The sequence below is a fragment of the Notolepis coatsorum genome (assembly GCF_963971535.1).
Source record: "Notolepis coatsorum genome assembly, chromosome: 1".
NCBI lineage: Eukaryota > Metazoa > Chordata > Actinopteri > Aulopiformes > Paralepididae > Notolepis > Notolepis coatsorum.
The window spans coordinates 63,530,335-63,542,626 of record NC_140165.1 but is presented as its reverse complement, the minus strand read 5'-3'; the positions used below and the strand labels follow the sequence as shown (position 1 = coordinate 63,542,626).

Sequence of the window (12,292 nt, the reverse complement as noted above, 5' to 3'; positions counted from 1 at the left end):
TTTCAAACGGACATTCGAACCATAGTTTTTAATCATGCAAAAGATGTGCTCCTAAATACTTTTTCTGGTCGAGTCTTAGCGCACATTTACGCTTATAACGTAGCGCATATGCGCATATATTGCTGCAGTTATTAAGAGTACTGACTACGTACTGGTCACGGGAGGCTTCAATAACGTTTGGATGATAATCCATTTGTTGAAACAACATCTTTGTTGGCCGACGGCTCCTGCTATCTTAATGTTAGCAAGCTAAAGGGCTGCGCTCTGCATAGCTTAATTAACGTGCATAACATACCTGTGTAACGTTAAGTAACTTGTGTTCTGCTGGGAAAGCATCAGCATCAGCATCACTGCATACACTTGGTTTAATACAAACGTCCATTCGGAAACGTTGTATTATGAATTATGTATTATGACGGGTGTGTCTGAGTCACTCAACTCTCTTTCCTGATATGACGGTGACCCCTCCTCATCTCACTGACTAGACTGTGTTGTTGTGACCTGTGTTCGCGCGTGACTTTCGAATTATTGTAAACACAACATAGTAGGCCTACTGTGATATCCTCTAAAGAAGTCCAACAAATAAAATTAGACCTCCTAAATGTCAGATCACTGAATAATATTTTTTTTTTAGTAAATTATCTGATTAAAGAAAATAACTTAGATTGCATCTGCCTAGTAGAGACATGGCTCAATAATGACACAGCTACATCAATAATGATAGAGGCTTGTCCACCAGACTATAATTTTCATCAAATACCCAGAAAAAATAGAAGGGGGGGGGGGGGGGGGGGGGTTGCAGCAATTTTCTCCTCAAAACGCTTGTTTAGAATCACAGAACTAGGCGAGTTCCTAGTGATGGAATATCTTGCCATTGAGCTCAAAACAGAATCAACCATTATCGTCACAATATACCGCCCGCCTAGACACTCACCAATATTTATACAGGAGCTCTCTGAACTGATTTCACTATGTGTTACCGGATATGATAAGGTGATCCTAAATGGAACAAGGCTGAATCAAAGTTCATTAATCTTATCAGACTACATGAACCACACAATCATGACAGCTCTCTAAATGAAATGGTAGAAAATCTCAATGATGCACTGTCATCTGTATTAAATTCTGTCGCCCCACTAAAAACGAAAAAGAAGAAAACCAGAGCCTCGCCCTGGTTGAACTATAATGCGGTCAACAAAGAAAAAGGAAATGTCATGCAGCAGAGCGAAAATGGAGAAAAACATAAACCACCATATGCTGTGATATATACAAAGATGATTTAACTGCTTATAATAAAACCATCCGCTTAGCAAGGAAAGACTACTTCTCTAAAATCATTACAGAAAACGCTGGAAACTCCAGAATCCTTTTTTCCACTATTAATCTACTACTCAACACTGCCCCTACACCTCCTCAGTCATCAACGGTTAAGTGTGATGAACTTGCACTATTCTTTAACAACAAAATAACCTTGATCAGGGCCAGCATTACTCATGATGGAAATAAAGCTGATTGCAGCAAACCGCGCAATGTAACCATGAGAAGATTCACATGCATCACATTAGATGTACTCTGCAAAACTGTCTCAGAATGTAACTCCTCCACCTCAGACATTGACCCTATACCTACAGCTTTCTTCAAACAGGTGTTTAATAGTGTTTCAAGCCCTGTGCTAGAAAACACTTCCCTTAGAACTGGTATTTTCCCAGATGCCTTTAAAACAGCAGTTGTAAAGCCATTACTAAAAAAACCTAACTTGGATAGTAATGTAAAGACAAATTATCGTCCAATATCCAACCTACCATTCATTAGTAAAGTACTTGAAAAGATAGTTTCAGTTCAAATAAATTCCTTTCTTGAAGAAAACAACATCTTAGAAGAATTTCAGTCAGGATTCAGAAAATATCATAGCACTGAAACTGCCCTCACCAAAATAATCAGTGACCTCAGGCTAAACTCTGACGAGAATAAGATCTCCATCCTTATCCTGCTAGATCTCAGTGCAGCATTTGATACAATCGATCACGATATTCTAATCGATTGTCTTGAAAACCTTGTCGGTTTCTCAGAACATGTGCTAGGCTGGTTTAAAACATACATCAGAGGGAGGAAATTCTATGTTAAACTAGGAGATCACATGTCTGATATATACGACAACAACTATGGAGTTGCACAAGGGAGTTGCTTAGGTCCTTTACTCTTCTCCCTTTACATGTTACCGCTGGGTGATATCATCAGAGAACATAATGTAGATTTCCATAGCTATGCGGATGATACACAACTGTACATATCTGCTGAACCAAATGATACAGCGATTAGCTCCATTACAGACTGCTTACTGGCAATAAATAAATGGATGAGTAAGAACTTCCTGAAACTAAACGAGAACAAAACTGAAATTCTAATTACCGGCCCCAAAACTAAAAAAGAAACGTTAATAAAGAACCTGGGAGGACTAACCCCTTGGATCAAATATGAGGTCACTAGTCTCAGGGTTATCATAGATTCAGAACTGAACTTCAATTCTCATATTAGCAAAGTGACGAAAACATCGTTCTTCCATCTCAGAAATATAGCAAAAGTATGACCATTTATTAATCAGAACGATGCTGAGAAGCTAATTCATGCATTCATATCTAGCCGGTTAGACTACTGTAATGCACTTTTCACAGGTCTCCCTAAGAAAACCACAGAGAGGCTTCAGCTAATCCAAAACTCTGCAGCCCGACTGCTAACTAGAACCAAAAGGAGAGAGCACATTAGTCCAGTCTTAGCTGCTTCACACTGGCTTCCTGTAACATTTAGAATTAACTTTATGGTCCTTCTCCTTACATACAAAGCTCTAAATGGACAGGGACCTAGCTACATCGCCAACACTCTAATAAATTACACGCCAGCAAGAACACTGCGATCATCATCTGCTGGACTACTAGAGGCTCCCAGAAACAGTTAAAAGAGGAACGGTAATGCAGCCTTTATCAACTATGCCCCAAAACTGTGGAACAAACTACCCCAAAACATCAGGGAATCCAACTCGCTAGACATCTTCAAAAGACAGCTTAAAACCTATCTCTTTGCTCAGGCATTTCAATGAAACATCAGGGACATCCTGACACAAATTGTACTTACCTGCACTATTCTTACCGTGCTTACTTTTATACACTGCCTATCAAATTGATGTGTCGGTTCTATGCTAATTTTATATGCACTGTAATTTTAAGAGAACTATCTTCAAGTTTCAAGTTCAAGTTTCTTTATTAGTTGTCATACAGAAGTACAGAATACTTTTATACAAAATGCTTCTTTCTGTTACGCTCCAGAGACTGTGCTAGACAAGATAGATAAGTATAAAATAAAATAAGTATAGCAAGTATAAAATAGAAGTCACGTACGTAGGCACAAGTGTTCAGTATGTACATATGTACAATGTTCAATGCAGAGTAGAAGTAACTGAGTTACCATACAATATACTATACAATATACTACTATACAATATACTATATAGTGCAAAGCAGAAATGGGATGAGGTACAATTTAGGTACAATTTACAGTAAGGTGTATTGAGGTATTGGTTGTAGTGCAAATTCTTTACAATAAATATAAAGTGTGTTTAGGTGTTCTAAAGTGTGTAAGTGGGTGCTTCAGTGAGTTGTTTGTTTAAAGTGAGTGTGTGCGTGTGGATGTGTGTGCTGTGAGTGCATTTGATGGTTGTTACATAGTGTTATTGTTCGTTGAGCATCCTGATGGCCTGGGGATAGAAGCTTCTTCGGAGTCTTTCTGTGCTTGCTATGAGACTCCGGTATCGCTTGCCTGACCGCAGCAGTTCAAAGAGGCAGTTGTTTGGGTGGCTGGAGTCTTTGATAATTCTCTTAGCCTTACCCATGCACCGCTTGTTGTAAATGTTCTGGAGAGTGGGAAGCCACCCTCCAATTGTGCGTTCGGCTGAACGGGCCACTCTCTGTAGTCTGCTACGGTCTTGTGCGGTGCTATTCCCAAACCAGGAGGTGATATTGCCAGTCAGGATGCTCTCTATTGTACATGAGTAGAAGTTCTTAAGGATCTTCTGACTGACTTGGAACTTCCTTAGGCGCTGAGGAAGTAGAGGCGTTGTCGTGCCTTCTTCACAACACTGTCAATGTGTGTGGTCCATGTCAAGTCCTCGGATATGTGGACTCCGAGGTACTTAAAACTGTTCACTCTCTCAACCGGTGCCCCGTCGATGCTGAGGGGGCTGTAGTCCCTGACCCCCGACCTTCTAAAGTCCACAATCATCTCCTTTGTTTTGCTGACGTTCAGGGAGAGGCTATTCTCTTGACACCATCCCGCTAGGACCTTGACATCTTCCAGGTAGGCCCTCTCGTCGTTTGCAGAGATCAGGCCCACCACTACTGTGTTGTCAGCAAATTTGATGATTGTGTTGTTGTTCCGCTGTGCCACACAGTCATGTGTGTACAGGTAAGGGAGTAGAGGAGGGGACTCAGAACACAGCCCTGGGGGGCCCCTATGTTGAGAGTGATGGATGAGGAGGTGCAGTTGCCTGCTCTCACCACCTGGGGTCTGCCCGTCAGGAAGTCCAAGACCCACTGGCAGAGGTCATAGTTCAAGCCCAGGTCCCTGAGCTTGGCTATGACTTTGGAGGGGACTATGGTATTGAATGCTGAGCTGTAGTCGATGAACAGCATTCTCACATAGTTCCCCTGCCTCTTGTCCAGGTGTGATGCTGCTGTGTGCAGCACATGGGCTATGGCGTCCTCCGTGGACCTGTTGGGGCGGTATGCAAATTGCAGGGGGTCCAGGTTGATGGGGAGGGAGGAGCATATGTAGCCCTTTACTAGCTTCTCAAAGCACTTCATGGCTATGGAGGTGAGAGCTACAGGGAGGCAAGCAGGCTTGGATTGTTTGGGTACAGGGATAATAGTGGACTTCTTCAGACAGGTGGGGATGACAGCCTGTTCCAAGGACAGGTTAAATATGTCAGTGAATACCGGGGCCAGTTGGTCGGCACAGACTTTTAGGACGCGGCCGGGGATGCCGTCCGGTCCTGCTGCCTTCCTGATATTCACTTTCTTAAAGGTCCTCCTCAAAGGTCCTCCTCTTATCACACGTTTTACTTCTTACTGATGCACTGCTCTGTTGTATGTTAAATACCCTGTTGTATGTCCGTTCTATTTTATAATTTTTTGACTATTTTTAAACTGAATCATTTTAAACTATTTTTATTATTTGTATTACTGAATGAAACTGTAAACAGAGAGCCTATTGGGATGCTAGATCCTAATGTGAAACACTGTGATTTACCATACCTTGCTACCTGTCTATCTTTTTTATGCTCGCTTATGCCTGTATTTTTTACTGTTGTGAAGCACTTTGAACTGCAACCTCTGTATGAAAAGTGCTATACAAATAAAGTTATTATTTATTATTATATTCTGATATATATGACATTCTGATACAAATTTTTTGTGTACAATTAAAAAACGAAAATTTTAAAAGTGGAGGTTCGAACCCATTAATTAAGATTTGAATGCCAACGTAACGAACAAAGGTCCAAACGTTTGGGCTCAGCCCTATTGCTCCCCCACCTCTCCCTCTCTCTCTTGCTCCTCTTTCTCCCTCCCTCTCTCTTTCTCTCTCAACCCTCTCCTCTCTCTCCCTCCCTCTCTCTCTCCCGCTCCTCTCTTTCTCCCTCTCTCCCTCTCATCTCTCCCTCTCTCTCCCCCCCTCTCCCTCTCCTCTATCTTTCCCCCCCCCTCTCTTTCTCTCTCTCCCTCTCCTCTCTCCCTCCCTCTCTCTCTCCCGCTCCTCTTTTTCTCCCTCCCTCTCTCGCTCTCATCTCTCCCTCTCTCTCCCCCCTCTCCCTCTCCTCTCTCTTTCTCCCCCCCCCCCCCTCTCTCTCTCTCTCTCTCTCTCTTTCTCAGCCATCCAGATCACGTGGCAGCACCCTTCTTCGTCCAGGTTTGCAAGTACAGGTACTCTCTCTCTCCCTCTCTCTATTCCCTTCCCTCTGTCCCTCTCCTTCTATCTCCCTCTCCCTCTCTCTCTCTATATATATATACTGTATATGTATAGATCTTTCTGTCTTCATTGCTGTCTCTCTATCTATGTCTCTGTCTCTCTCTTTCTGTCTATCTCTCTGTCTCTTTTTCTGTCTCTCTCTTTCTCTCTCTGCCTCTCTGTCTCTCTCTCTCTCTGTCTCTCTTTCTGTCTCTGTCTCTCTCTTTCTCTCTATATCTCTCTCTCTCTCTGTCTTCCAACCTTATTGTACAACCTGGTTGTTGAGTCTGTGAGACTTTTTTCTCCTCTTTTCTGACATCAGGTATATACAGGGTCCCCTGCGGATCCTTAAAAAGTCTTAAAAAGTCTTACATTTGTTTATCAACTATTAAGGCCTTAATTTGTCTTCAAATCTTTCAGAGGTCTTAAAAAATGCCATAGACAGGAAAGATAAAATGCCATGTCATCTTATGTTTCATTATGAAATCTGGGGAAAAACGGTTAACGGGGGAGATAAAGTCAGACTTTTTATTTACCGCGGAATGGGGCGGAACCAACCGAGGTATGTTTGTCGGGAACTATTTCAGCAACGGAGGTAACGTTATCAAGGCGAAGCGATAACGCTAACGCTACATTTAGTTTAGTTTAGCATTTGTATTTGCACTCGTTAATTAATATGGGAAAGTGCACATTTAATGAGAACTGGCTCGATAACCCACTGTTTGCACCATGGTTGGTCCCAGTGAAAGATAATTACGAGGCCCGCTGCAAACTCTGCAAAAAGGATTTTAAACTCGGGAAGATGGGAATGAAAGCAGTCGAGGTGCACATGCAGTGCGCTAAGCATATTACCTCTGCAAAAACCCGCCTGAAAACAACTACAATTTCGCATTTCTTTTCGGCCCCTGCCTCCACACATCAACTGCGCCATCTCAGGTAGCCACCAGCGACACCAATTATTATTACATCTGCACCTGTCCGGATAACATCCGGCTCCACGCCAACGCTTGAAGCTGAGGTACTGTGGGTTCTACTGTCGCAAAGCACCAGTCCTACACTGGCAATGAGGGACTAGGAGAGGTATTCCGTGCTACAGTATGTTCCCTGACTCGGAAATCGCTAAGACATTAACATGCGGCAAAGACAAAACGTCCTACATAGCCAGGTTTGGATTGGCCTCTTACATCCAAAATAATCTATTCACGGATGTAAACAAGGACACGTTTGTGTTGATGTTCGATGAGTGGTTCACCCCACCGTATGTATTTTTTTGTCTCCCACCCACCCACCCCCTCCTAATGCACAGTCTCCCCCATCATATGTATATATATATGTATATATATATATATATATATATATATATATATATATATATATATATATATATATATATATATATATATATATATATATATATATATATATATATATATATATGTTAGGATCTCTGGGTAACAGTACTGTATAGCTATATTTCCTATTTATGTTTGTCACCCCTTTGTTGAAATTCATCCAATCCAGTTACTCCTTTAAGTTCAAGTTTTTTTTAAGTTTCCAAGTTATGTTTTAATAAACATCTTTGGACCAATGTGTCCCTAAACTTAAACTAATTGGTGTCATTGCGTGATTTTTGCCATTTTGTTATTGTGAAATTGGTATTACATTTAATTCTGGCATTAAAAAGTCTTAAAAAGCCTTAAATCTGACTGGGCTAAACCTGCAGATACCCTGTATATAAGTGAAAATCATTTAATTCCACGTCCAAAGAAATCCATTGTTTCTCTTCCTGGATAAAGTAGTTAATCTGAAATACAGATGCCAATCTGGAGCCAGTATTTTGGCCTTTATGTGGAATTCCGCCCAAAATGAAGTTGTATTACAAGAATGTCCTAGATTCTCTGCATTTTCCTGATATTAAAAGCGTTTAACGCCAAAGAAAAGAAAGAAAATCTGAAAAAAGTCAACATGAAAATCTACTGATAATAATTTTTTTTTACTGATAATAAAATCTTATAATAAAATTATAAATTGTACTGAATACTGATAATAAAAATTATTAAATGTACTGATAATAAAATATACTGATAATAAAATGTAATAATAAGACAATTATAAATGTACTGATAATAAAAATAATACAATGTACTGATAATAAAATATACTGATAATAAAATGTAATAATAATGTAGTAATAAGACAGTGACAAACAATATTGTCCGTACGGAACCCTTATCCCCAACACATAGTTCCGTGGGTGAATTATGTTGATCCACCACAATAGAACACATTAAATAGCTTACACAAGTCTAACCAGCTACTGTAGCACTAACGTTAGCTTGTTTTTGTTTAGAAAAGGCTCACGTCAACTTAGGGCCCGCGTCCACCTAGCGCATATTTAGGACCGCACGCGTCTGTTTTCAATGTATTACAATGGGGAGGGAGCGCATGCGGCCGCATGCGGCCGCCTCTAGGAAGTGCGCTGCCTTCGGCGTCTTTTCTCAGCGTTTTTGTGCGGACGAAAGTTGAAACTTTCTGAACTTTCAGAGCGATGCGCTGAGCGCATATTCAAACAACCAATCACAGCCATTCATCTACCACTCTGTTTGTAACCTGACACCGGAGCTGCCTGCCTGTCTGGCTGTCTCCACACAGACCATTGAGATTCGCGACAAAACTAATAATAATAACTACACGAATACACTACTAAAAAGCTAATAAAAAGCAAAGGGCGAACTGTGGTGTCAGGCAATAACTATATATATAATTAATATACAATAAAGTTATTCAAATATGCTATAATATGTGCAAAACCGCGGCATGGCTGTAGATTTCTCTCTGTCATCTACAAGATGCGCTGCATGCCAGCGCTGCCGGCGCACTCCCAGCATGTTTCACGGAGAAATATGCGCTAGGTGGACGGGGGCCCTTATGAGGCTGTAACTGAGTGGCGAGACTAAACAAAAATTAAAATAGCTGACAAAATTAACACTGGTGGTCAGAGCGTTAGCGCTCACTCTGTGTGTGTGTGTGTGTGTGTGTGTGTGTGTGTGTGTGTGTGTGTGTGTGTGTGTGTGTGTGTGCACTACAGCTGCCTGGGTATCTGTGCACCAGCTCACCCACCCTCGCCAACCCGCCTGCCGCCTATGACACCAGCAGGTCCCTCCCCCTGTCGCCACGACGGCCGAGCCTCATAGTAAGACACGGAACCCCCAGTCTGTCAGCACTGCAGGTCACATGTTCACTACTTTTTCAAAGACATTGCTTGTGAAAAGTGAGTGTGGGAGTTTGCAATGTCTTTGAGAAAGTTCTTCCATTCACTCCAAGCACACAGTGTTAATAATCACTTCATATTCACATGTTCACTACAGACATGAGATGTTTAACCCTTTCACTGCCACACTACAGAAGGTTAACCCTTTCACTACCACACTAGAGAAGGTTAACCTTTCACTACCACGCTACAGAAGGTTAACCTTTCACTACCACACTACAGAAGGTTAACCTTTCACTACGACACTACAGAAGGTTAACCTTTCACTACCACACTACAGAAGGTTAACCCTTTCACTACCACACTACAGAAGGTTAACCTTTTCACTACCACACTTCAGAAGGTTAACCTTTCACTACCGCACTACAGTAGGTTAACCCTTTCACTACCACACTACAGAAGGTTAACCCTTTCATTACCACACTACAGAAGGTTAACCTTTCATTACCACACTACAGAAGGTTAACCCTTTCACTACCACACTACAGAAGGTTAACCTTTCACTACCACACTACAGAAGGTTAACCCTTTCACTGCCACACTACATAAGGTTATATTATCGTACTTGGCCATCGCGTCCCGCTCTTAAGCCTATCGAGATATCCCTTATCTCATACCTACTGTACTCCACTAACGAAAAACAAATACGCCCACACCTGCCGGGTCCCGCCCCTATGGAGGCGTAGCCTATAAGACACTAGGCATGGTCACCAAACACTCTTCCTCTATTTCGTTTCCAGCATAACGGTCGCAGTGCGCCTTATGTAACTAGTTGTTATGAAAAGATTTGAGAAATTGCGTAATGTTGAAAGCTTACCGGAGGTTTGTTTACCCCTGGAATCTTCGGGGTATGTTTTAGCGACACGTCGGGCCTATGTTGATGTTTCCTCGTCTGATGGCAGCAGACCAAGGGGCAGCGTACAAGGTTTGGCTATCGGGCCAGCTTGTACACAGGTAGGTCCTGTGTCATCAGGCATTGATGTTGGTGTTGCTGTGAAGTGTGTTTCGGCGGCAGGGCCGGGGTGGCTTGGTGAACGTTCCACTGCAGTGGACGTTTTTCTGGCTATCCTGGAGCATGCTGCTTACACTAATGCTACTAATGCTAATGCTAATGCTAATGTTGATGCTGAAATGGGTCGTTGTTCTAATACTCCCCGCCGAGGGACGTTGTCGCTTTTCCCTCCTCTTGCCCGGTTCATTGATGAAGGTCAGTCGGTTGCTAATGTGGGGGGTTTCGCTGAGTCTTATTTACCTTTTTTACGGGTAAAGGGGCTAACAACAGGGTGCAGGCCGAGTGTACCGTGGCTGCGTAGCCAGGTAGCTTTGATCCTGTGTCCCGGCGGGGATGAACGATGTCCCACCCGGCCGATGCTTGAGAGCGAATCGGCTCGGAGGGTGGCAGTATGGACGGATGAGTGGTATACTGCTGCAGGATGGTTTGTAGTAGGGCTGGGCGATATGGCCTCTAAATGATATCGCGATATTTTTTGGCCATATCACGATACACGATATATATCGCGATATTTTGACATTTCCTCTAAAGCACTTAAAAATGCTTGATTTAACCCTTTGATGCATACAGTCATGCCAATATGATGATTATAATAAGTCCCTGCAAAATATGTTTCCATTATTAAACCATGAAGATGCTTTAAAAAATAATTAAATGAAAATGTACTAAGAGTAGTCTACTAACACACTAATAAAAAAATGTATTTACATCTAAGACAATTTATATAAAAACTATTGGGTGCCAAAGACTTTTGCACAGTACTGTGTTTTCTATCCACTTTAGCCAAACACACACACATATATATATATATATATATATATATATACACTACTGTGAGAAAATAATAATCACACACAAAGCCTTACAAAGGGATAATGGCTTATAGCAGACTTAATGATTTTAGAATATTTCAGGTATTAAGATAAGATAAGATAAGATATTCCTTTATTAATCCCCTTGGGGAAATTCCAGCAACACACACATACAGCTCATCGTCTCATTAATAATAATAACAACATCACAATCATTACATTTTTTACAGTAACAACGGCACAGCATAAATTCAAACAGACATGTACATTTGTTGACACATGTCATCTACAGACATTACATCAATGCCTACTGAATACTGAGATAACCTAACATCTCAGGTCCAAAGAGAAAGAGAAAAAAGGAAGACAGAGAAGGAGTGGAGTTGAAGGATAGAGAGAGAGGGAGAGAAGGGGGAGAGAGGGAGAGAAGGGGGAGAGAGAGAGAGAGAGAGAGAACGCGTTTGCGTTTTGAGCGTATAAGCTGCCGTAGGCGATGATGTCACACTCGAATGTAAACAGGAAGTTGAACACACGGAGATTGAAACGGGATGAAAGAAACGAATAACCAATAAATATGAAGTTATCTTTAAACCTCTGTTGTCAAGCGTCGTCAATATAACCCACCCCCTTTTCTCACTAATGGAACTAGTGTCGTGGAGTCCGCTTTGAGCTAACGCTAGCAGCTAAGAGCTAGCAGCTAAGAGCTAACGCTAGTTAGCTTAGCCTATTATGGTTTAACTTATCAGCTAACGTTAGCCCATTGCATGTCATTGAAGCTCCGCGCTGGTCTGTGTAATGAAATTACAATTGCATGTAATTTAAGGTCCGCGCTGGTCTGTCTATAATGAAATGAGAGGAACGATCTGCACTAAAGCAAGTCTCATATCAGCCGCGACGTGACAACATATACTCGATGTTCACGATATAGTAATTTACTACATCTCACGTAGAACAAGCCGCGATACATCAAGTATACTCGATATATCGCCCAGCCCTAGTTTGTAGCGGCGGCCAGTGTTATGGCTCAGCTGGCTAGTTTCCTATCCACATTGGCGTCGGGTAGTGGGGCTATGGGTCCAGCCGACATTGTAAACATGTTGCATGTTTGTGGTGTTATAGAGATCTTGACTCTGTGAGGATTGGTTCTTTCCCCGCCACACGCTTCTTGGGGTGCTGTGATGATTGGTCCGTTGCCTAACGCAC

At 42.0% G+C, this 12,292-nt stretch overlaps 1 protein-coding gene across 1 annotated transcript in view; it reads left to right on the top strand.

Moving 5' to 3' along the window:
• The window catches only part of LOC311235746 (protein-tyrosine kinase 2-beta-like), a gene marked incomplete at its 5' end in the record, with an annotated part of 197,699 nt that overhangs the window by 137,950 nt on the left and 47,457 nt on the right, over positions 1–12,292 (top strand). The window contains 2 exons of the mRNA XM_084323215.1: positions 5,919–5,969; positions 9,083–9,187. Coding sequence (XP_084179341.1) covers positions 5,919–5,969; positions 9,083–9,187 — 156 coding nt within the window. The remainder of the gene's footprint in view (positions 1–5,918; positions 5,970–9,082; positions 9,188–12,292) is intronic.